This window comes from Rattus norvegicus, chromosome 17, assembly GCF_021556685.1.
Source record: "Rattus norvegicus strain SHRSP/BbbUtx chromosome 17, alternate assembly SHRSP_T2T, whole genome shotgun sequence".
NCBI classification, from domain to species: domain Eukaryota; kingdom Metazoa; phylum Chordata; class Mammalia; order Rodentia; family Muridae; genus Rattus; species Rattus norvegicus.
Window position 1 is genome coordinate 73,743,168 of NC_141550.1, and position 26,216 is coordinate 73,769,383.

The 26,216-nt window shown below is 44.1% G+C and overlaps 1 protein-coding gene and 1 pseudogene across 2 annotated transcripts; both read left to right on the forward strand.

Annotated features, from left to right (window-relative positions):
* Positions 1-1,741: 1,741 nt before the first annotated feature.
* Positions 1,742-8,267, forward strand: Psmc6-ps1 (proteasome 26S subunit, ATPase 6, pseudogene 1; annotated as a pseudogene).
* On the forward strand, positions 8,068-25,053 carry Rbm17 (RNA binding motif protein 17). Of its 2 annotated transcripts, none has more exons than XM_087590237.1 (12): positions 8,068-8,263; positions 10,204-10,341; positions 12,513-12,629; positions 13,911-14,077; positions 15,196-15,293; positions 17,837-17,893; positions 19,639-19,780; positions 21,318-21,481; positions 22,617-22,690; positions 23,444-23,542; positions 24,594-24,666; positions 24,770-25,053. In XM_087590237.1, exons 2-12 carry the CDS (start codon positions 10,219-10,221, stop codon positions 24,871-24,873), a joined length of 1,218 nt encoding a protein of 405 aa, XP_087446363.1. In that variant the 5' UTR covers positions 8,068-8,263; positions 10,204-10,218; the 3' UTR covers positions 24,874-25,053.
* The last annotated feature ends 1,163 nt before the right edge of the window (positions 25,054-26,216 follow it).

The following is a 26,216-nucleotide window of genomic DNA, read 5'->3' on the forward strand; positions in this document are numbered from 1 at the left end:
CTTTGGGCTTGATAGATTACCTCATTTGTTAAACAGGGGATAAGGAGAGAGTTTCAGTGAGACCCTAAACTGAAAACTAACCTTGTAAGGTCAGAAACACACCTGAGAGAGCAACACTGCCGTGTTCCTCGTTAAACTGTCTTCCCATGAAGCCGCTGAATGTACAGACAGAGCACACCGACTTCTGCCAGGCAGAGCTCAGCTCTCATTACAACTCAGTACTCGCCATTTGTATAACTTCAGGGAGTTCTCTAACTTCTGTGAGCCTCACTTCTCCATTATGAAAAGTGGGCCTAATTCCCATGCGATTGGGAATAAATATGGCGGCTGATGCTAAGGTTTCTAGCTGCAATCCCCTGCCACCATCCTAACCATAACGTCTGAGCCAAGCCATGCCACCTTGCATCACCTCAAAGAGTGAGAAGTGTGTGACTCAAAGGGTTACTAATCCCTCGAAACCCTCAGATTACAGATAAACCCATTTCCCGACCGTGCCCCATCTTGGCTTACATGACTTTGATGACCTGATCACATGCTCTGGGGACCACATGAAGGTCAACACTCAGAGCTGTACTCCCCATCAAAGACTCGCTTCTGCTCGTGTGCATGGTGGATGAAGTAAAGGATGATAGGCCAAGTGCTTTCTCAGGCTGTTTGAGGGGCGGGAACCTCCTGATTGGAAGGATAAAGACATTTATTGTGTCACTTTGGGTGTATGCATACAGAAACTTAGAATCAAAGATAGCTTCACATAAGGTACAGAACGTGTAGGGCTGGCCAAACAATGACTGGTCCAGTTTGAGTCCCATACCATGAGAGGAAGCCCAACCCTGACACCGTCTGTATGGCCAGAACCCAGAGGCTGGATAACCCAGAGACCTAGGATAGAAGTAAACATAGGAGAGGGAGAGGGAGAGGGAGAGGGAGAGGGAGAGGGAGAGGGAGAGGGAGAGAGAGAGAGAGAGAGAGAGAGAGAGAGAGAGAGAGAGAGAGATTCCCCAATGGCATTCTACTGTACTCCTAGACCTGAACCTAGCACAATCGTTCTCAGAGAGGCATTGCCCAGCAAGAGATGAGAGCCGATGCAGGGATCCACAGTCAAACATTAGGCAGACCTCACAGAATCCTACAGAAGAGAGGAAGGAAGGGTTGAGAGTGCCACAAGAACACAGCCCACAGAATCAACTAAGCGGGGCTCCCAGGTGCTCACAGAGACTGAAGCACCAATCAGGAAGCCTGCATGGGTTAGAGGACTGAGCTAGGTCCTCTACATACATATTATGGTTGGGTGGCTTGGTGTTGTTGTGGGACTCCTAACAGTGGGATGGGGGGCTGTCTCTGACTGTTTTGCCTGTTTTGGGGGACCCTTTTCCTCCTACTGGGTTACCACATCGAGCCTTGATGTGAGGGTATGTGCTTAGTCTTACTACTCGTTATGAGGTGTTCAGTTGATAAACCTGGGAGGCTTCTTCCTGTCTAAAGGGAAACTGAGGTGGTGTGGATCTGAGGGAGAGAGGGGTTGGAGGGGAGGGACTTGGAAGGGAAACTGTGGTCAGGATGTAATTTATGAGAGAATAGTAATCTTTTTTTTTTAAAGGGAAAGAAAAGAAAAATAGCACAGGAAAGCCATCAAGTCTGCGCAGGAATTACATTTTTGTTTCTGGGTATTGCAGGGGAGATCCAGAGACCAGCTCCTCCTGAGCAGATGTGCTATCACTGAGCAATGCCCTCTGCTAGCCGCATGTCTTTGGCTAGGGTATAGGTGGTGGGCTCTCCTAGGCTCTCAGCTTCAAAACCATAAGGGGAAAACTGCAGCTAGAGCGGGAGACTTGAGAAGACTAAATTTCAACCAATCCGTGTAATTAAAAATTGATGGAAATTTTTTAAAAAAGATTTATTTACTTTATGTATATGAGTACACTGTCGCTGTCTTCAGACACACCAGAAGAGGGCATCGGATCCCATTACAGATGGTTGTGAGCCACCATGTGGTTGCTGGGAATTGAACTCAGGACCTCAACAAGAGCAGTCAGTGTGCTTAACCACTGAACCATCTCTCCAACCTGATGGCAATATTGTTAAACGAGCAAAAGAGGCATTAACGAACAGATAAGTTTAATTCCAGAGAGTCCTACATCTTTAAAAGTTGATCATTTCATTATTTTTGTTTGAAAATAATAAAGGCAAGTAAAAAGTTTAAAAAAAAACCTGATAAAGTCATCTAGCTAGAAAAGAAATAAAATTGGCAAATATATTTTAGCTATATTTTCTGTAGTTTTAGAACCAAAGCAGGATCCCTCAATTAAATTATTTTTATCCAACAAAATTAGATTTTGTGAGTCTTCATTGTGGGGTATCGGTTAGCTTTTACTTTTTTTTTTTTTTTTTTTTGGCTATTATAAACATCACAGATGGGTAGTGAGTGTATAAACTGACTTGGAAGGGGGCTGGGGAAGTGGCTGGGTGGTTAAGAGCACTGGTTGCCCTTCTAGAGGACCTGGGCTCCATCTCATCCCAGAAATTCTGTTGCCCTCTTCTGGCTTCCCTGGTCACTAGGCCTCCGCAAGGTACACAGACACGCACACCAGCAAAACACTCATACACATAAAGTCTAAAAATACACACACACACACACACACACACACACACACACACACACACGAAAAATAGTATAGCAAAAGCACTTTGAAAAATACTGGAAAATGGACAAACGTGTTTGAAGGAATCGGAGAGAAGGGGCTGGGGAGGTGGATCTGTGGGTAGAACACTTGATGCGCAAGCCTCGGGACCTAGGTTTGGATCCAGGTCCTCATGAGAAAATCTGGGCGTGACCACACTTGTCCAACCCTAGTCCAGGAACTGGCCATCTGACTTAGCCAAACCGTGAGCTCCGGGTTCAGTGAGAGACCCTGTCTCAAAATAAAAGCAGGACGTCTTCCCTTTTCTAAAAAGAAATGTACTGGGAGGGGGCTAGATGGGGGGTGAGGGGGGGATGCTGGGAAGAGAGGAGGGAGGGGAAACTACGGTCCCGATGTAAAAAATAATTTAAAAAAAATACAAAACAGGAGGGGCGATGGCTTCTCATCACGGCGGACCAGAAACTCAAGGCGCTTCAGGACTCCAGCAAGAAGAGGCCAGAGCACAAGGAGATCGATGACCGGCTTACCGAGCTAAGGAACAATTAGAATTTAGCAAGCAGCATGGAAGTCTGAAAGCGATCTGAAGGCAGTAGCAAAGGTAGGGCAGATTGTGGATGAAGTGCTTAAACAGTTAGCAGAAGAAAACCTCATTGTTAGAGCAATGGGCCAAGACCTGTTGCCGGTTGTCGTGGGCGGCATTGATAGAAGCCGGCTGATGCCAGGAAGGAGAGTGGCTTTGAACATGACTACCCTAACCATCGTGGGGAGAGGTGGCTTCGTTGATGTATATGTCTCATGAGAATACCGGAAATGTTTCTTATTCCAAGATTGGAGGGCTGTCAGAACAGATTTGGGAATTAATAGAAGTAATCCAAGGTATTACTCCAGGACATAATACTCCAAAGGGCTGGATAGACCCCCAGGCACTGGGGAAACACTCTTGGCTTGACCTGTTGCCTGCCAGCTGTTGCATCTAGTTCTGTTGCAGACTAGTGAATTGGTGAAAATGCCTGTTTGACTAGAGAAATGGTTAATCATGCCAGGGATCGGCAGCCATGTACAGTTTTTATGGATGAAATCGGGGCTGTTGGTGGCTGTTGGTTTTCTGAGGGTACATCAGCTGACAGCGATTTAGAGAAGTTTGGTGAAGTTCCTAAATCCAATGGGTGGATTTGGTACTCTGCATAGAGTTAAAATGGTCATGGCTACAAACAGACCAGATCCTACTTTGCTGGGTCCAGGAAGACTGGGTAGAAAAATACATATTGATTTTCCAAATGAACAAGCACAATTAGATATATTGAAAATAATCCACGCCCTGTTACAAAGCACGGCGAGGTAGATTCCTAAGTAATTGGAAAGCTTTCAGATGGTTCTGCAGAGCATACCAGAGAAACCTGTGCACAGCCTCGGGTATGTTTGCAATTCCTGCGGATCATGATTTTGGAGTTCAGGAAGACCAGAAGTTTAGGAAGCAGTCAGAAAGGGGGCTGATATGTATGAGCAGCAACACATTATGTTTATTATATACACAATAGTATATAATTCAATAATGTTGATTCAGACGAAAGTTGTACGTTTGCTAATGTTGCGTTTGCTGCAACAGAATTTATAAAAGACACGTTGAAGCTCTTCATTGTTGTTGTAAAAATACAAAAAATAAAAAAAAGTATTGTTGTCTTTTACCTCGTTAGGTATAGCACCACGGTGTCCCAAGATATCTGCTAGATATATTTGTGGAAACACATCCCAACAGCGGTTCAGTGTCTCCAGCCGCCGCACATTTACCTACACTCAAACCATCACGTAAAAGGACACACAACACAATAATCTTTGGCCCAATTGGTAAGATATAATTGCCCACATAAACATATAAAGCCCAGTACCATCCTTCCCTTAAAAACATTAATAACCTGTAAATACACAGAGCAGAATCTTAATGTCAGCTTCCATTGTTCTGCCACAGCTTCTCTCTCTCTCTCTCTCTCTCTCTCTCTCTCTCTCTCTCTCTCTCTCCTCTCTCTCCTTTCCTTTCCTTTCCTTTCCTTTCCTTTCCTTTCCTTTCCTTTCCTTTCCTTTCCTTTCCTTTCCTTTCCTTTCCTTTCCTTTCCAGTCTCCTCCTCTTCCTTCAAACTTCTCTCCCGCCCATCCTTCCTTCTCCTCCAATGATAGGCCTCCTTCTCTCCTGTACCTGCCCCTCACCTGTATTTTACAAATTCAAAGGGGAGGTTCTGGTGAAGTCACCTGATTCCTGAGTAGTGACTAGGCAGCTGTCCTTGGGGCAGTGGAATTAGCATCAAAATACGGATAACTCCAGGGCAAACCACAGCACTTCTTATATTTTGAAAATGCTTTTCATACGCTTTGTGAGCATTTTGTACATCATTCAAGACAGTTTGAGATAATAGTATTTCTTAGGACTTATTTTATATTTTGTTTTCTTTGTCATTAAAAAAAAAGTGGGATAAGGGGGCTGGAGAGATGGCTGAGTGGTTAAGAGCACTGATTGCTCTTCCAGAGGTCCTGAGTTCAATTCTCAGCAACCACATGGTGGCTCTCAACCATCTGTAATGAGATCTGGTGCCCTCTTCTGGTGTGTCTGAAGACAGCGACAGTGTATACGACACACACCTTTAGTTCTTTTTTTTTTTTTTTTTTTCTTTTTTTTGGAGCTGGGGACCGAACCCAGGGCCTTGCGCTTCCTAGGTAAGCGCTCTACCACTGAGCTAAATCCCCAGCCCCACGACACACACCTTTAATCCCAGCTCACACACCTTTAATCCCAGCTCTTGGGAAACAGACAAGAGGATCTCCGAGAGTTCAAGGCCAGCCTGGTCTAGGTAGTGAGTTCTGGGACAGCCAGGACTACATAGAAAAACCCTGTCTCAAAACAACAGCAAAAGCATTGCTATACAAACTACACACAGTTGCAATCAAATTACAAGTTATGCAAATCATGCTAATTGAAAACCGATTTGTTTTCCTCTGAGAGCACCCAGCACTCTTCACGCCAGCCCCCAGTTTCTGTCTATTGTTCTTGCCAGGGTATTTGAGCTACCTACTGTCTGGCTTCAAATGTCCCTTCCTCTTGCTTTCTTCTAGAACATCTGCCCTCCTAATATTCTGGCTACGATTAACCAATGTCGTGTTTTTGCTTCCTGCTGTCCCCACTCCAGGCTGCTGAAATTGCTGGGAAAATTCACAGAACTTACTTGTGTTGGGGTTCCCATGTATGCTGGTTCTGTAGCTCCCCTTTCTCATACTGTTCCGCTTCCTAGCAGGAAGAAGAAAATTCTCGTATATAAACATTGTGTTCGCTGAAAGTTTAGAACAAGTGCATTGAGCTAAGATGTTATGTAACTAGAAATATTAAATATTATGAAACTAGAAATAGAACAAACAAAAGGTTTTTTTTTAAGCCAGGCACATTCCTTTATCCCAACACTCAAGAGGCAGAGGCAAGGGGATCTCTGAGTTTGAGGCCACCCGGTCTACAGAGTGAGTTTCAAGATGGCCAGGGCTACACAGAGAAACCCTGTCTCAAGAAACCAAAACCAAATCCAAGCAACACCCCACAGAAACCAGTAAAAACCAAACAAAACAAAAACACAAAAGGACGCCTATAATAGTAGACCTACCAAATTGATTTTATTTTAAAACCCCCTTAATGTGTTTTATTTTTCGAGTACAGGTGCTTGGTCTGCATATAAGTCTTGGATGCTGGCTAGTGAACAAAGGTCCTCAGGTCCTCGGAAAGAGCAGGCAGTGATCTTAGCTATCCCCTTCTGTCTCACAAAAACAAAATCCCAGTGTGTGTGTGTGTGTGTGTGTGTGTGTGTGTATTCCTCTTCCCTATTTATTATTCCCTATAGTGTTTACTATGAATAATAAGATTGTGTTATTTGATGCATAGACTTCTCTTATTTTTTTCCCTGCAATTGGGACTGTGTTATAAAATGTCATTTTAAACTTTTGTCCAGAAATCAACCCGCACACATTGTTGCTATTTGATTTCTTTGTGTTTATCTGCCATAAACAGGTGCATTTCCCCAGTCTTGCATTTTCAGACTTTCAGAATTACTTAAATGCATTCTTATAAATCAGATTATAATGTTGGCGTGTTCACTCGTGCCAGGATTCACCTAATCCTCCACAGTTTCTGTGATGGCTGTTCCAGGTTGACTACATCTGGAATGAACCACAACCCAGAAATGGAGGACACACCTGTGATCTGGATCTTGAGACTGGAAGACACAGGCTTCTGACTTGGATCTTGGCATGGAGATCATGAGACAGTGTCTATGAAAAGCTTAGGCCCAGGCAAGATAGTACATGCCTTTAATCCCAGGAGACTGAGGCAAGCAGTCCTGAGTTCAAGGCCAGTCTGGGACAAAGCAAGTTTTAGATCCAGGTGTAGAGCTTGAGGACATAAGACAATGGAAGAAGGAAGACTCAGTCTTCTTCTTCTTCACCTGCTTGCACTTACTTGCCAGTACCTCTGGTGGGACCTCCTTCTTCAGATTGCAGCTTATAGAGAAGAGCGGCTTAAACGACCTACCTTGTGGGACTGAGCAACTACTAGACTCTTGGATTTCCCATTCACAGCTGCCCGTTGTTTGGTTAGTTGACTACAGACTGTCTGTCATTGCAATAAATTCATTTAATACATAGAGATATTCCATAAACTCTCTGATTATAGAAAACCCTGACTAATACAGTTTTATTAGCTTGATCTTTCTTTCTCTCTTTTTTTCTTTCTTTCTTTCTTTCTTTCTTTCTCTCTCTCTCTCTTTCTTTCTTTCTTTCTTTCTTTTCTTCTTCTCCTTCTCCTTCTCCTTCTCCTCCTTCTCCTTCTCCTTTTCCTTTGTGGTTGTTGTTATTTTTCAAAATAGGGTTTCTGTGTAGTCCTGGCTGCTCTGGAATTCACTGTGTAGACACCAGGCTGTCTTCGAACTTAGAGACCAGTCTGTCTGCCTCTGCCTCCCGAGTGCGAGACTAAAGGCGTAGGTCACGACCAACCCAGTTATAGGTTGAAATAAAATTTACCCATGGGAAAAAAACACGTTTACACAGAGCCCTGGTTTTTCTATAGTGTTTACATTCTTTCTCTGAAGACCCAGCTTCAATGCTATTCTGCAATATCTCGCCTTCAGAGTTGTATTTCCACCGTTTAGTATATAAAAGAGTGGTTGAGAATGAATAACTAGAGTTTAGGAAGGGATTCTCTTGGCTCCTGAACTCAAGGTCTGAAGGCACATGAATCTCGAAACCTTGTGCCAACGGCGCCATCTCTTGGCCGGCAGAGACGGGATGCAGTGTAGTCCTCCGGTCAGCAGGGTGCAGTGCGAGCTGGGCAGTGCAGCTTTGCTTCCGCGAGTCGCACGCAGGCGCAGACGTGTACTCCCGGCAGCCCCCGCTCTCCTACCCCGCGCGGTGCATCACTTTGCGGACTCGGTGGAGGCTCGGTGCTGCGGCGGGCTCCGGCGGTGGGCGGGCTTCCGCGCAGGGCGGCCGGGCTCGGCGCTGCCGCCGCCGTGGCCCATGGGCACAATCGTCTCGGAAGGCCGGGTGAGTGGCGCCGCGGCGGCCCTGGCAGGCGGTTCCGATCTGGAACGGAGACTCGGGTGAGCGCGCCTTCACGGATGCGCTGGACGCGAGGCCGCGGCTCTAGGCCGCGCCGTAAGGGGCGCGGGGATGCGGGCGCGGCACCCCGAGCTACCCGGGGGTTCCCAGCCCTCCACGGTAGGCTCCTTCAGCCTGCCATGCTCCCCTGGGCGGCCTAGATCTCCCCTCCACCTGTCGCGATCCTCTTGACAGGAAGAACGTTCCTTTCTCCTCTTCATGGCCCATGTCCAGACCAAGGTGTTGAGTCGCTAGACCCCAGTAACCCAAGGTGCCTCGGGCCTCATGAACGGAGAGGCCAAAAACAAAAACAAACCCCCAAACTTGTTTCCTCCAGAGCACCTTAAGTGAGGGTAGAGGACGTTGTCTCACCTGGCTAGAGAGAGACAGTTGTAACCCCCGGCATGCTCAGGTCTGTGTTAAGGGGAGTTCATGTCCCTCCGCTAGCTTTTGAGCTTCTTCTACTTGGACCAGTTGCACTATGACTGCGTGCTTCAAGCTCAGTGCTTCTCCAGGGGTTAGATCTCTTAAGAAGCGTGTTCGAAAACCCAGGGCTGGATTGATCCGAAGAACCAGAGTACAAGCTGGAAAGACCTGGAAGAGGAGCCGGTGTTTATTCAGTTTAGAGGAGTTTTCTAACAAGGGCAGATAGGGAAAGGCTGCACCAATGAGGGAGTGGGGAAGCAACAGCCGAGGAGCGCTGTAGAGTATTCTGCAGTTTTAGACGGTGACAAGGGATGAAGAGGGATTTAGAGGGGTGACCATCCATTGAGAAGTCAGGAAGGGAGGACCGTTGACATAAATTCTTAGTGGTAAGGGTATATAAGGATGGAAAGTATGGTTTTCTAGATGATTCCGCTTGTTCTCAGAGTAGGTGAGGCCTGTCTCTCTGCAACAGGTGTCTTTTTTAGATCACGTGAGCACATTTATACTGGGATAAGCTGTAAGCATTTCGAGATAACAAAGTTTAGTAAATAAAGTAACCTAGCCCAGGGTAGCATGTGCCTGGAACTCCAGGCTTAGAAGGTGCAGGCAGATCAGGAGTTTTAGGACAAGTCACATGTGGAAAATACAGGAGTCATTTTTCTCCTACCGTATGGGTTCTCATTGACACCCCCCCCCCATTTGTTATTACAAACCTCCCCTCCCCCCAACATGAATTTTTCACATATCCTTCCAACAGGGAACAGTTCACTCTAGTAGGTAATTCTACAAATCAGAACAGTACAGAAATCTGCTCTGCCGTTGGCTTCAGTTACGAATTGCTCTGCTTTTGATAGGCTGTGGCCTATGGTATCTTGGTAATGTGGATGGGAAATTTAAACTGTTGGAGATAGTTACATGTGGAGGGGAATAAATGATTCTGTAAAATGTCATCCTTTTTTTAAGCCCTAAGTATAAGATAGAAATTGTGTTGTGGATCAAGCTAACAGGGGTAGACTTGTGATTGTGGCTACCTCCGGAATTTACTAAAACCCAGTGGCTGGCCACACTGGTAAGGAATTTTTTTATGTGGTTTGTTTGTTTGTTTGTTTGTTTGTTTGTTTTGAGACAAGGTTTCTTTTTGTAACAATCTTGGCCCTCATGGGACTCAGAGATGGTTCTGAGCCACCATTACAGTTCAGTTGTTGGGAACTGAAATCAGCACCTCTGGAAAAGCAACCAGTACTCTTAACTACGGAACCATCTCTCTAGCACCTGGTTAATAACCATTAATAATGCCCCAAACAGAGATTGTCCATTTTACTTCATTATCTATTCTGTAACTGAAGGTTTTACTCTAGAGGACTGTTTTTAAAATAGTGCCTAGGAATAGTTTTGCAGGTTAGAAAGAACCTTGCACTTGTGACAGCAGGGACCATGGTACAGCTATTTTAACAGAGATGTTCATAACTTGCTTCTGTTTTGCATTATTTAGTCTCTGCCCTTGCTTGTCTTTCAGTATTAAACCAAAAAGATGTCCCTATATGATGACCTGGGAGTGGAGACCAGTGACTCAAAAACTGAAGGCTGGTCCAAAAACTTCAAGCTTCTGCAGTCCCAGCTCCAGGTGAAGAAGGCAGCTCTCACTCAAGCCAAGGTAAAAGCATGCCCAAGCAGGAGTGGGAAAGTCCACTGAGCTCCTTGAGAACAGCTTAGTTTAAGCTTGCCCCCTTGTTGGATAAATGCAAAATAGTGGATGGGGAGGGGGTGGAGAGGTGATTACTTTACTTCTCTTGGCTCTTGGAACTAACAGGACAGTTTCATGGAGTAGGAATGAAACTCAGTCGCAAGACTGGCTTTAGACCGGAGGATGTTGGAGACTGACTTTGAACTGTTTTCAGATGATGCTTTCATACCCGTGGTCCTAATATCCTCTGGCACTTCTGGTCTAGGCTGGGTCCCCCTAGTTTGTTGTAGGAAGCTTGGAATTGAGCTTTGCACAATAATCAGCGCCACAGTGTGCACCACGAAAGGCTCTGGTGTTTGTGAACATACCCAGCATGTGTAGTCATAGGTGGGAATTGCTCATCTGTGTTAGACATGGCATTGTCTTTAAAATTTCTTTGTTTCTATGTTTCTTTTTGACACAAGATCTCAATATTTGTCCTTGAGCTGTCTGTGTAGACCAAGGTGGCCTCAAATTCAGAGATGTGCCTGCCTCTGCCTCCCAAACTCTGGGATCAAAGGTGTGTACCACCACACCCAGCTGTGCAGATATTTTAATGTCAGCTATTAGCAATTGTCTTGAGATTGCACATAGATTTTAATCAGTCAAAATGGAACATTACTTTAAACCATCTGCTAACCTTCTGACATGAATTTTGAGGACTATCATCTGTGTGGTTGATTTCTTATGAGGAAGTGAAGTTACATTGTATTGTTTCTCTTGGGCTCTTTGGTGAATTTCTCAGAGTACTAACCAAACTTTTAAAAATACTTGGTATGGGGGTTGGGGATTTAGCTCAGTGGTAGAGCGCTTGCCTAGGAAGCGCAAGACCCTGGGTTCGGTCCCCAGCTCCGAAAAAAAGAACCAAAAAAAAAAAAAAAAAAAAAATACTTGGTATGGAAAAATTTACCTGTATCTGAAAGGTGAAGGTTTGGTTTCATTTGTATTTCATTTTTGAAAAATTAAATTTTAAAATGACTAAATAAGTGATTGACATAACGCCCATTATGGAAAGTTAGGGTTTATATTGTGGTATATGTGGTATTGATGATATGCTGTTTACCTAGAGCACCATTAAAATCCAGAGAGCTCAGACTTCCTGATAAGAATGAAAGTTTGTACCACTTTAAATTTTAAAACCGAGAAGTTAAACTTTGGTGATCACCGTCAGTCCATCTGCATGATCTGCCTAGGCATCCTGGCAACCTGAGGATTTGGTGGTGTTCACCAGCTTGCTGTATGATATTCTTGTCTACTACCTTTAACCTCAACCTGAACAGGTTTTAGATCTGCTAGAACTTAGAGCTGTAAGTTAGGGAGACATATGTAGCAGCACTTGTAATAACAGTGTCCCAGAGAAAAACAAAGAAGATGGAGGTGGTGTGTGCTGAAGATTTGGAAATCAAAAGCACGTTTAGGAAACAGGCAGGGGTGGTGAGGCGGCTCGGTGAGTGACGACGCCTGATGACCCAAGTTGGATCCCTAGAACCCTATAGTGTAAGAAGAGACCCGGCCCTCACACATGCATGCACACCCAAGTATGCATGCATACAAACATACATATAGACAGGCAGACAGACAGATTGAATAATTGTTGTCTGGTTGGGGTAGTCATTCTAAAAGAAGTAGGATAGGGCTTGCCCTCTGGAGACAGACAGGTAGGTCTGTAAGTTTAAGGCCAGCCATAAAGTGGCCACACTTACTATAAACTGTATAGATAGAGGAAATCTGCTTTTAAAAAAGAGCAAAAGGGAATGAAGCTGTAGCACAGTTGGGAGTGTTTGCCTAGTTTCCAGGAAGTCCTGTGTTGAAGCCCCTGTGTATAAACTGGGTCTGCTGCTCAGTCAGCACTCAGCGGTGGAGGGAGGAGAACAGGAGTCCAGGTTCATCATCGGCTGCAGAGGGCACTGGAGGCAGCCTGGGCTCCCTAAGACCTCTCAGCAAACAGTAAGCACACTGATTGTGTTAGACTCTTAACTGCTTTAAGGATGATTTTATCTCCACCAAAGGTTTGTTACAGAGACCAGAAAAGGTGTCTTTGTTGCAAGTACCATGAATTTTAATTTGGATGTTTGGTGCATTTTTCTTGTTTCTGGTGTCAGAGCCAAAGGACAAAGCAAAGTACAGTCCTCGCTCCAGTCATCGACCTGAAGCGAGGAGGCTCCTCAGATGACCGACAGATCGTAGACACGCCACCTCATGTGGCAGCTGGGCTGAAGGTAAGCCGTACCCACCTGTGATTTGAAGCATTTTCCACGTTTCTTTATTTTACATGTATGTTCCTCTCTTTATGAGATTTATCTCATTTGTGTGTCGTGTGCGCGCGCGCGCTTGAGCGTGCTTGCTCACTCATGCACACACCCATGGAGGCCAGAGGAGGCCTTAGATCTCTTAGGGCTGGAGTTAGGCATTTGTGAACCTTGTGTGGGTGCTGATAACCGAGTTCCCAGCCATCCTCTGATAGAGCAGTAAGCACTGTAAACCTCTGTCCATCTCCAGCCCCCACAAGGGTCTCTTCAGTAGGCCACTGAAAGCTAGTATTATTACCTAAAATAGTTTATTATGGAAACTTCAGGAATGAAAGATGGGTAAAAATGAAAAGTCTATCTTTTTAATCATACATACCTTCTATGCATTACAAAATTACATAATTTTAGAATATCTTTCTGTAACTTCTCGGCCTTCTGCTCTCTAATTTGTGTTTAGTGATTGTCCATTTCTCCTTTTCAAAACAATAGAACTACACGGTCATTTAAACATACTTTTATGAGTGTGTGAGTGTGTTGTCCTCATGTTTCAGTACACTGCATGTGTTCCTCTTGCCTGTGCGGATGCATCCCTAGGATGGTGGTGGGACAGTTGGGGGCCACTGTATGTGTGATGGGAGTGAGACCTGAGTCCTCTGGAAAGCCAGTCAGTGACTTTATTAATGCCTATCTCCAGTCCCTGTATGGCCAGTGTTAATAGTTTCAGTGGATTGCCTCCAGTGGATTAGCTATAACTTCATTCTTCTAATGTAAACCGTAAGGTTATTTCTAACTGTCTGTTACCAGTGTTAGAAGTCATTTTAAAGAAAGGCAAAAGGGGGGGGGGGCGTAATGCTGCATGTTGTTAATAGAACGGGCTCCTATTATGAAGCCGAAGGCTTGGGAGTTGTTCATGTCATCCTTGGCTATGTGTCTGTAGCACTGTGAGACTCTGGAGGGAGCACGGGAAGTCTGGAAAATGGTAATCCATTTTCACATGTACAGATGTCACTCAGATGCCAGTTTAAACCTCACTTAAGACTTACCGTGATTGTCAGTGCTTTTCCCAACATAAGCTTTTGCCTAACTGCCAGGTTGTGCTGCCATCTGGTGAGGGGAGGCCTCAACTCACCAGGAAATAAAGGATCCTTAGATAATCTGGAAGGCCTCTCTTGCCTCATCCTGTGACCTTTGCTTCTCTGATAACCCTGCAGGATGTGATACGGCACTCACTCAGGTGTTCTTGTTCTCCAGGACCCTGTGCCCAGTGGGTTCTCTGCAGGGGAAGTCCTGATCCCCTTGGCTGATGAATATGACCCAATGTTTCCTAACGACTATGAGAAAGTGGTGAAGCGCCAGAGAGAAGAGCGGCAGAGGCAGCGGGAGCTGGAAAGACAGAAGGAAATAGAGGAAAGAGAAAAGTAAGCTTCATCTTTTTTTTGGGGGGGGGGGGTGTCTTTTTTTCGGAGCTGGGGACCGAACCCAGGGCCTCGCGCTTCCTAGGCAAGCGCTCTACCACTGAGCTAAATCCCCAACCCAAGCTTCATCTTGATGTGGAAACAAGTGTGCATTAGAATCTGAGTGAGTTTTAGTATGGTCTCTGGGCCTGAGGTTATGGCTTCAGTCACCAAGAGTTTCCTTGTTTTCGTTCCATCCCACATTGATAGCACACTTGAGGAAATGTATGTGTAGACTCTGAAGACCTAAAGCGTAGACTTTGTGTGGATTAGAAAAAGAACTTAGAAAGCCCACTGGTATCCAGGTGTGGTGGTTCATGGCTGTAATCCCACCCACATAGTGTTCAAGGCCAGCCTGTTTCAAAATCAAAACAACAGAAACCATTGTTGAAAGTTTTGCAGGGTTCGTGACTGCTAGAATCACAATATTTACAGTATTTCAGGGCTATTCCTTTACTATATTTTGGTTTTGGTTTTTTGAGACAGGGCTGCTCTGTAACTCTGGCTGTTCTGGAAATCATTCTGTAGACCTCAAATGTAGAGATCCACCTGCCTCTGTCTCCTGAGTGCTAGGATTAAAGGCTTGGGCCACTACACCTGGCTTCCTTTCCTATTTTTGAGCCAAGTGAAGTTACATGTGTTTTTTAATTTACTTATAATTGACTTATAATACTTATAATTTAAAACTATAGGTAATAGGACTTAATTAATTTTTTATTTAATTTAATTTATACTCTCATTTATTAGATCCTGACTCTAGTTTTTTCTCCCTCTCCCCTCCCAGTTCCTGAAATTGTATGCTGTAATATCAAAAGTTAGATGTCAATTTTTTTTCCTATGAATTATACCCATGTATCAGTTAAAGCTGTTAATTTTTTTCTTTTAAATTTTTCTGTTGTATCCATTCCTGGAATATATATAAAAATTAACAGTTCATACTCTAAGAATACTTTTCTTTTTCTCCTCTTTGGGTTTGTTTCTTTGTTTGCATGTTTGTTTTGCCAAGAGGCAACCACAGGGACATTTAAGCTTACAGTCTATCCTAATCTGTCTGTGACGAGCATTTATTATTTTGTTTATAGGAGGCGTAAAGACAGACATGAAGCCAGTGGGTTTTCAAGACGCCCAGACCCGGACTCGGATGAGGATGAAGATTATGAGCGAGAGCGGAGGAAAAGAAGTAAGGCGTGGGCAGAGACTAGCTTGCCCTAAACTCAGCGCAAGCTTTGCTCTCCCTTTGCTTTGAACACGGATCATTTCATGTTGGTTTGGGTAATTGGGGGCCTGGGCTGGCACCCTAGCTTCCTTCCAGTCTACATTCCATAGCTGCTTTGGTTTATGCTGTTTAATATATCCCCACTCTGAACTTTATAAACACAGCAAGACAACTGCTGTCCACTTGAAAGCAGCATTAGTTCTACTTCTGCCCTTTTCCTTACTTGGCCTGTTTATCTTGCCTCTTCACAAACGCAGGTCATTTCCGGTCAACCCTGGGTGGAGGGGGAGACACCACATCCAGAGCACATTTGCCACTAACTCAGCTGCATCTGAGTATCCATCAGGCCTTTCCTGTTCACCTGCTACCTGAGAGCTTTGGACCATCCTGCCTACCTACAGTTTTAGGAGAAAGGGTTTAGTTGTGTTTAAAATACATTCTTTTCTTTTTTTTTTTTTTTTTTTTTTTTTTTTTTTTGGAGCTGGGGACCGAACCCAGGGCCTTGCGCTTGCTAGGCAAGCGCTCTACCACTGAGCTAAATCCCCAACCCCTTAAAATACATTCTTAGCAGCAATTAGAAGCAGTAGCTAATGACACTGAAAGAACAGAATAATCTTTTGGCTTCATTGTGGTGTGGTTGCTGGGGTTACTTGGCTGGCTTAATTGGCAGGATCCTCTACTTGTCTCCTACCAATTGGCCACTGACTGAGCATCTCAGACCTTCACAGCTCTGACAGAATCTGTTAGCTTACAGTGAGTCTCACAGACAGTACATTCTGGGTATTACAGGCCCACGTTGGTCTTACCCTTGATTTTTACTTGCCTAAAGCCCTCATTGTAATTTGTTGTCTCAAACACAAAAACTAAAGATTATGTGCTGTAATACTTGGTAACTGCTGTATGTGTAACTGTGTTTTATGACAGTAATAGTCTCCCAGCTATGTGCTAAAGTCTGTGTAGGGTGTAATTTAAATTTTGAAAATATCTGCTAAGTGGGAAAGAATGTTGATTTAAAAATCTTAGTACTTAGGTGGACGAGGGAGTTAAATGTAGTTGTATTGTTATTTTTTGGTTGTTGGCTTTTTAGTTTGGTGGTGGAGTTGGTAGGGGTGGTGTTTGAGACAATCTTCTTATAGAGCCCTGAAACTAACCCAGTCATACCTTAAACTCACGACCCTCATCCTGCCTCAGCCCTCTGAATGCTAAGATTACAGTACACCATCACAGTTCCATTGCTTTTCTTACTTAAAATAATGTTAATGTTCATTGAATGCACCAAGGGTCTGGCAGTGTTGTATACTTGATACGTGATATCAGCCACTTGTTGATTTTGATTAACATTTTTTCTTTGTTGAATACTTTCAAGTCTCATCTTCCTAGCCCATAAAGTGACTGTTCTCTTTTTTGTAAGGTATGCTTTCTGTATAGCAAGAAAATTTCCTCCCTTAAATAATCACAGGAAGTATGCAACTTCAATGAGAGGCTTTGTGTTTGAACTTGTAACTGCCAGAGAACCAGCAGTATTCAACCTGTGATGTACACAGTGATCCTACCTTCTCTCAATAGCTTTAAACTTTTCAAGGTTTTAGTTGCTCATATTCTACTGAAGTTTGAAAATGCAGAATAGACCAATAGAATATTCTGAGAGGAGCCACATCTGCTGACTTCTTATTGGCAGATTGATATGATTACTAGTGATTGTCGTCATTCTCTTACTGTGCTTAATCTATGACGTGGACTCTCATTGATAGACACAGTGCTGGTGCCTGTAGTCCTCGCACTTTGTAAGTGGAAGCAGGACCACAAGCTCAAGGCCAGTCTGAACATACAAAACAGAAAATGACGTTTTTGATGTCTGTTGAGGTTCTCTCTAGGTTTATATTTCTTGTTGATGTGTGTCACCCAATCTGTTCATCATAATTCATCTCTACTGGCTTTAATTTCTTTTGTGAAACATGTTGGGCTGATACAGCATGGTTTTATAACCAATTTCAATTGATCTTACTATTCCACTGGTAAAGTCACAATACATCTGGGTGGGACACTTGACACAGGGTTTCCTGGTGCGACTCCCGGAGGGCTTATGCTAGGGGTATGGCCAGGACACTCTGTATTTGGGGATTCATAGAATAAAGAATTCCTTAGTCTGCTCACGATGTTCTAGTTGTCTTGTCTTTCAGTTTCTGTCCATATTACCTGGCCAGCAGACACGGCAGGAACAGAGGCACTGCCTAGCATGTTCCTAAGAGCCCCTAGGGACTCATACTCCGGAGAGGTGTCAGGCACGTGCTTGGTGAAACAGTGGCTTTGGCATCAGAACTGGATTTATTCCTTTTCTTCAGATTCATTCTCTGATTGTTTTCTCAATTGGAAACAGGAAGCTGAATTACTCCCCAAGGTTTTTGAAGCCAGGATAAAGCCATAACTACACAGGGGCAAATTGAGTGTGCTGATTTGGCTTTCTTCCTTAAACTGTACTGCTAACCATGGTCCTTATGTCTTCACAGGTATGGGGGGAGCTGCCATCGCCCCACCGACCTCTCTGGTAGAGAAAGACAAAGAGTGTATGTACACCTTTCTTTTATTACCTATTCTCATACGGGTGTTTATGGACAGTGAAGACCCTCAGCTCAACTCTCTTAGCGTCCTTGAGTTTAGAGCAAAGTAGCCTGGCTCTCCCCCCTGACGTCACAGTGGCCCTGGCTGCCTGCTGCACTCTCGATGCTTTGCTTTCCTCTGTTCTGCAGCAAGGGCTCAGCTGGCCTGGCTGTGACCTCTGCCTCTGAATGCTGGGGTCGGAGCATGCAGCCACCGTGCCCACCCCACGAGTGGGACTAATACCAGACTCGGAAATACAGAGCTGGCTTGGGGTTTTTGTTTTTGTTGTTGTTGTTGGGTGTTTTTTTTGTTTGTTTGTTTTGTTTTGTTTTTTCCTTTTCAGGGTAAGGTTCAAGACAGGGTTTCTCTGTGTAGCCCTGTCTGTCCTGGAACTTAGTTTGTACACCAGGCTGGCATAGAACTTAGAGATCTGCCTCCTCTGCCTCCTGAGTCCTGGGATTAAGTGCCCAGCCTGAAGTGGAGATTTTTATTATTCTTTTCATAAGGTTTCCTGTTTGCGATAGGTTCATTTGAAGTAAGTACAAGCAATAGTAAAGAGTAGCACATGCCCAGCATGAAGGAACAGCAGAAAGAACTCAAATTCAAGGATAGCCTATGCTATACAGTGGTTTTCCAGGCCAGCTTGTGCTAGAGGGATTTATGCAGGCAATACACTTACATATAAAACAAAAATAAGTAAATGAAAACTAAAAGCCATCAATAATCTTTTGAAAATATTTATTATATTCTAATTTTATGTATGTAAGTGTTTTGTCTGCATTATACCTGGCACATGTGGAGGTTAGAATAGGGGCATTGTATATCCTGGAACAGGATCTATGAAGGTTATGAGCCACCACATGGTGCTGGGGACCGAACCCAGGGCCTTGCGCTTGCTAGGCAAGCGCTCTACCACTGAGCTAAATCCCCAACCCCTATCCGATACCTTTAAACCTTCCTGTTGATGCTAATGCACAAGTGGGTTTTTAATGGTATGTGCAGCTAAGTTAGTGTCCACAGCAAGTACGCCTGAGACTTACATTGCATCTCCTTGGAACACACAGAAATCTTACAGTCAGGCAAGAGTTGTCATTTAAGTGAGTGCTTTAACAGGTGAGCAGCATTTCAGAAAGATGTGAAAAAGGATGCTGGGAGGAATGGCCAGTAGAACTAAGAATCCTCTTCCACTTAAACCAAAAACATTACAGGGACGGAAGGGCAGCAAAGTGCATGTGTGTTAATAAGGTAGCCCACTGTCCTGAATGCTGATTTTATAATTTTTATTATTTAATTGTTAAAATGCTGGGAGTGGGGGTTGGGGATTTAGCTCAGTGGGGTCCTGGGTTCGGTCCCCAGCTCCGAAAAAAAGAAAAAGGGAAAAAAAAAAAATGCTGGGAGTGAAAAGATGGACAGCTCACCTATGGAGAGAGCTTAATGCTTCCCAGAGGCCATGGTTACGTTTCCAGCATCAACCACCTGTCCGGCATACCCTCAGGCGTCCACACGACCTAAGTGAGAGGATCTAAACACTGATGTCAGAACATTTTGTGGTAGCTGTGGAGACTGAGCAGATGTGGGCAGGGTTCTTTAGGGAAGAGAGAACATAACAAAAATGTAGGTTAAGTCTGTTCAGGGTCAAGAGTGGAAGCTAGTGAAGCTTCTGGGGTTTTTGACAGAGCTGTGCTGAGCCTGCTTTACTTTTCTTCAACAGTACCCCGAGATTTTCCCTATGAAGAGGACTCAAGACCTCGATCACAGTCTTCCAAAGCTGCTATTCCTCCCCCAGTGTATGAGGAGCCGGACAGACCAAGGTCTCCAACCGGCCCCAGCAACTCCTTCCTCGCTAACATGGGGTAAGTGCTGAGTGTCCTATCTAGCGGAGAGAAGGTTGAAGTGGTTTAAGACTCAGAGGTTGGGGGTGTGACTCAGCCCTGCAGTCCCAGCACCTTGAAGATGGAGGCAGAAAGGATCAAAGTTTCAGGCTAGCCTGGGCTACACAGTGAGACTAGGATACAATGTGAGTGTTGGCTGTTTTTCCCACAGGCAGAACTCATTTGAAAATGAAGGCACTTGGATTTCTAGAGACATGCTTGTTTGGTCACATGTTGCTCTATAAGGATTAGTGTTCATACCGTGCTGAGTGTTTTCCAAACCAGTGCAAGTTTGTACAAAGCAGCCTTTTAGTACAAGTTATGGATGGTTTAGACACATTTTGCTATGTAGAAGTTTCTGATAATTACGTCATTTCTCCTAACATGCAAATAAAATAACTCATAGGAATTAGAGATGGTTCGTGTTCTCTCCAAAGGGTGAAGGGCACTGGGTTTTCCTGAAGAAATGGGTCATTTGCCTTAGACTATGGTCATACACCTTTGGTTTTAAGAAACCGTGTAGACTGGAGATGCAGCTCAGTGTGAAAGGTTTGTCTGCTGTGCATTAGCCCTGGGCTTTGTCCCTAACCACTCCCCTCAAAACAAGAAACATCATTTGTCATCCTAATTATAGTATTTGCCATGGTTTGGAAAAAAAAAATCAAGATTGACATTTGAGTAAGACTAGTGAGTGTTGTTTTGTTCTGAGGTAGTATCTCCTTATAGCCCAGGCTGACTCACTGTTCTTTAGCCACCTGCCTCACTCACTGGGGTGTTGTTTTAGGATTGCAGGAGTGAGGGCCACAATATTTGTATTCTGATGCTGTGAAAGGCCGCTTGGGTGGCATTGCCCTACATTTTTTATCCCATGCTGTTGAACAGACTGCTGCTTGCAGTGTGGGTCTTGAGGACCCTCAAGAGGTTCTAAAGAAAGAGCTGGAGTAGACCTCATGAACAGCAGGATGACTTTTCAAATAATGGAAGCTCTTTCTTCAGTCATACTGTTTCAGCTGCTGCCAAACAGGTTGCTAGTGGAAGTTGCATTTACCAGTGCAAATGTCGGCGCAGTTCCACCACACTGTCTAGAGAGTGGTGTCGTGTCAGTGACAGCGCTGCACTGGAGGGGAAGAGGGCAGAGGAAGTGCTTCTGGTTCTTGTCCTTCCTGCTCACCATAAAAGTTGTCACTTTGTTTGATTTTCATTTAAACAAGAATTGGATTTTTAATTTGTACTTAAGAAAGTTCCAATATAGTATAGCTTAGCATTTGTAGTCATTTGCTTTGCTCTGGAATAGTTTGTTCTAAAGGAAACCTGACAGGAATTACAGAACATAAGCAGGTACAGATCTAATGGAAGCTGGGCTTCGTGATCCAAAGCCAACCAGATGGTGCCTCTGGGGACACCCTTGAGACCTTTGGACACCAGGAGTAAATCGTTGCCCTCTTGCAGAAAGCAGCATAGATGAGTGTGTTCTGGGGTCGGTGGCATCAACTATACGGATCCTTTCCTTTCCTTGCAGTGGCACCGTGGCTCATAAGATCATGCAGAAGTATGGCTTCCGGGAAGGTCAGGGGCTGGGGAAACATGAGCAAGGGCTAAGCACTGCATTGTCCGTGGAGAAGACCAGCAAGCGTGGCGGCAAGATCATCGTTGGTGACGCCACAGAGAAGGGCGAGTCTCAGGGTACGTTCACAGAGCACTATGGGTCCTTCATTCCAGAGGGCAGGTGCATCCTCCCTCGGGAGGCAGTGACTTCCAGTTATAACATGGGTTCCACTTCTGTCTTAGGACACCAAGAAGCCCTGAGACTTGTCTTTATGTTTCAGAACCAAGAAAGACGTGAGATAAGCTTGTGGGAACAAACGTGCCAGCTGCTTTGATTGGGGAAAGACTCTTTATAGCTTGATAAAGTACTTAGTGACTATGTTTGCTTTCCCTACATCTTCATTGCCTTTCAGTACAGACGTGGTTTTGGTTCACTTACTGTTCATTTGGTGAGGCCCATCAGCAGGTCATCTGAATTCCCTTTTCTAAAGTATGGCGACAACTCACTAACAGTCCTGTTGGTGTACTGCCTCAGCAGCAGCCAGTCGCCTGAGCGCTAGCTGCTAGGGGAAGGTGATCCCAGTTTACAGTAGTGTCTAAAGTCACCTCAGCTAGTAGCTAGATAGTTAATTGTCTAGGCCAGCAACATAACAAGGGTTATCAGCAGATATTATAAACTGCTCTGCCAGCCCTCTAGGAGATGAAATGGGCAACAGATGGTAGATGGAGGGCAGAGACGTTGAGGAAATGCTGTGGATGCATCTATCAAAGAAGAACGTGTTTGTACCACAGCGACTGCTTGCATAGATGCTTTTGTAGATGACTCTAGGACACCAGTGATGAAGTTGGCATTGCAGTTGACTTAGTCTCTTGTACTGGGAGTCTGTAACACTTCTTAGTTCCATTTCCTTCCCATTGCTGTGGTGAAATAACCTGACAAAAGCAGCTCACGAGAGGAGGTGTTTATTTGGCTCAATCCAAATCCAGTCTACAGTTCGTTCCCGAGGGGCAGTCAGGGCAGCTGGTCACATGACCTGGTTGTGAGCAGAGGGTAATGAGTGAATTCACACTACCTAGTTCTTAGTTTACTTTTCCATCCTTGTATGGTCTAGGCCCCTGAACTGTGGGGATCCTCCCACTTCAGTGAATGTGACTGATACAATATCTCACAGATACTCTCATAGACCTTTCTAGACTTCTAGGCTTAATTATGTCTAGATTTTTTTATGTCTATATTTAACTAACGATCATAGTGTCTCATGTTTTGATACAGATGCATCCAAGAAGTCGGATTCAAATCCATTAACTGAAATTCTTAAGTGCCCTACTAAAGTGGTCTTGCTGAGGGTAAGAAGTAAAAAAACCTGTCCCTTGATTCTGTGTCACCTGTCCACCTGTCTTTACAGGTGTTCACAAAGTCCTACTGGTACCCTATAAAATACTGACGGTATGGGCTGGAGCAGTGGCTCCGTGGTTCAGGGCCTGGGGTGCTCCTGCAGAGGACCCGAGCTTGATTCCCGCATCCACATGGTGGCCCACTGCTGACTATAACTCCAGTTCCTGGGGATTTACCCTCCTCTGGCCTCTTGAGGGCACCAGGCACTCAAATGGTACACAGACATACATTCAGGCAACGCCCATACATTAAAATAAATAAGTAATTAATTTTTGGAAAGAATACTGAAATGATACTTTTGCAAGTAATACCTTTGGGTAGATCCTTACAGACGGGTTCTAGGTTATCCTCCCAGTAAAGTATTACGTTGAAACTGCAGTGACTAATTAGTTAAAATGGTTAGAGATTTCTGAAGCACTCTCTTAGGTCTTCGGTGCACAGATACTCTTGTATCTTTTCAGAGCTTCCTGACTGTTTACAGAAATTCTAGCTTAAGTACTTTAGAGGCAGAATTTTCCATTCTGTCTTTTGGGAGTAGAACATATTCCACTTCTAGGATGGGGCTCAGTGTTGGAGCACTTCCCAGTATGTGCAAGGTTCTAGTTCTGGTAGGGTAGAAGGGAGAGACATTTGCCTTTATAAAAGAAAATGTTATTTCTGAAGACATTTGTAAATTATGCTTGTATTTGTTTCTCTGTATATAGAACATGGTCGGTGCAGGAGAGGTCGATGAAGACTTGGAAGTTGAAACCAAGGAAGAATGTGAAAAATATGGCAAAGTTGGGAAATGTGTGATATTTGAGGTAGGAAGATTTTCTCTTGATATAATTTATAATTGGAGGGTTCTAAATCTCCCTCTACAAGTGGCATCGGTCTAGTGAAATTGTCTCCCTATAAAAGCCAATGCATATCAGTTAGACTTCTCGTAATGCTAGGTGGTTTTTGTTTGTATATTTTGTTTTTAAGACAAGGTCTCTCTTTGTAGGCAGGCTGACCTAGAGCTCATAGAGATTTCCTGCCTCTGCCTCCTAAATGCCAGGACTAAAGGAATGCATCACCACTCCTGGCTATGTGTTAGTTTTAACTGTAAAAACAAAAGTAGATTTTATTTAGTAGTATAACTTACATCATATTGTAAGTATTTAGTGCCTCTGGAGCCAATTCTGTACTGAGAACATTTAAGATACCAGAAATGTGTTATGCTTTCAAGGATATGTTCAGAGGAAGAGACAGCACATAGCAACCAACCAGGAAATACAAAATAGTAGACCTAACAGTACTGGCTATGAGTACTGATCTTGAGAACAATGGAGGAGGCCTTATTACTGTCTCATGTGAGCCAGGCTTTGAATAGAATGTGAGGCGTGGCAGAGGAAGGGCCTTTAGGCTGGGCGAGGACTCCTGGGAATTAGCTAGACTAATATGACATGAAGCTATATTGTAGAAGGCTGGGACCCCTGAACAAAGCTAGTGAAAATGCAAACCGTTTGAGTACAGCTGTGTAGCCATAGCTTTCGCTGCAGCTGCTGCTGCTGCTAATGCTAATGCTGCTGCTGCTGCTAATGCTGCTGCTGCTGCTGCGTCACGAGTCTGGCTGCTGCCTGTATGACACTTGATTATGTCCTAGTTGCTTCCTCCAGAAAATCAGACTACACTACTTAGCTTTAGTTATGTTCCCAACCCTTAACACTATGCCCTCTAAGCCACATTAGGACAGCTTTTGATATGAACAGTTCATTTCCTTCATGGCTGACCACTTATGTCATGTGTGCGTGGATATACACATATATTAATACTTGAAGTTAGAGTATGTGTACAGACACATCTTTACCACTGTGTTCCTTTCCATTCTAGATTCCTGGTGCCCCTGATGATGAAGCAGTACGGATATTTCTAGAATTTGAGAGAGTCGAATCAGCAATTAAAGGTTTGTTGTACTGTTGAAGAACTTAACATATATGAGTTACTATTTGTTTCTATGTCTTTCAAGATTCCTGTATTAACCAATTGTCACTTTGTTTGCCTTCCAGCTGTTGTCGATCTGAATGGGAGGTATTTTGGTGGACGGGTGGTTAAAGCCTGTTTCTACAATTTGGATAAATTCAGGGTCTTGGATCTAGCAGAGCAAGTGTGATTGTAACTTAAAGTCACCTCCTTGATCCTTACACGAGCTGCAGACTGAGCAATGGCACAGGCATCAGCCTCCATGGCTGCTGGACACTGAAACTCTTGGATGGACTTCTAAGATATATGTTGATGGATCCCTTTTTTATTTTGTGTTTTTTTAATATAGTATAAAAATCCTTTAAAAATCTGTGTGCTCTCTGGTTGTTTCTCTCCACTGCTTCTGTTGATGGTCTCCGCCGGAATTTCTGGCCGTGCGGCGTGTCTGGCACTACAGGGTCTAGAAAGGCTTAGAATGCAGTGTGTATTAAATCATCCTCTTCCTCGTCTTGATAAGCTCACACTGTGGAGCTCTAGCTCCATCCAGCGTGTAATGAAGTCATCTTGGCGCTCTGCTTGAGGTGAAAATGCGTGCTTTCTCTAGTAGAGAAGTCTAGTGACTCCGGGCGGGGAAAACTCAGCCTGAATTACGATTGAGGAATCAAGAGCCCAAGTGATCTGGCTTGAGCTGTTTGCTGTTTAAGCCAGGCTACAGGGTTTACTGTGGGATTATGGAATACGGCTGTGGAAATCACTTTAGGGTGGATTAGAAACATCGTTAACTCAAACCCAGAAGGTGCGTTATGAGTGAGTACCAGCTATGTTGGGACTCACAAAAGCTGAAACTGTTGGTGCACACACGGAGTGGAAGAATGCGTACAAAACAATAAACCAATTAGGGTGGGCTTTGTGATCAAAGTACTTACTGTATGAGTTTGAGTTAAAGAATAAAGGTGAAAGAATTCTGTAATTGAGACCTTTTGTGATTTTGTAATTGGGACAGTCAAAAGCAGCTGTGAAGTCTATGGCAGCTTTATCTTCAAATCCAGCATGCATATTAATAATATGTATATATACTATATATAGTAATATGTATGATATATATATGTATATATATATCCCTGTGGGCTTCCAACTGCCCAGCTACTGAGCGATGGCTAATTCTGTCTCTAATGCACGGAAGGTGCAAGCTCCCATCTTGAGCGCCTGCCTTGTGCCTTCTGATACTGATCCTTTGTACTAAGTTGCTTTTCCTGGCATTCTCAGCAGCAGCAACTAGAGGATGCCAATGACAAAAGAGGTTCCTTTTCATTAGTACAACGTAACTTCATGATCTTTCCCCTTGTTTCTCTATAATTGTATAAATCACCCCTAACTATTACCAAATGCATTCCTGTAAGAATGTTTGTTTAGATGGTTAACTTTGGTGTTTTTAAGACAGGTTCATAGGTACATGAAACCTGGCTAGTCTTGAACTCATCTATATCTGAAAATGGCCTTGAGCTCCCTCGGCTCCCAAGAGCCAGGATTGCA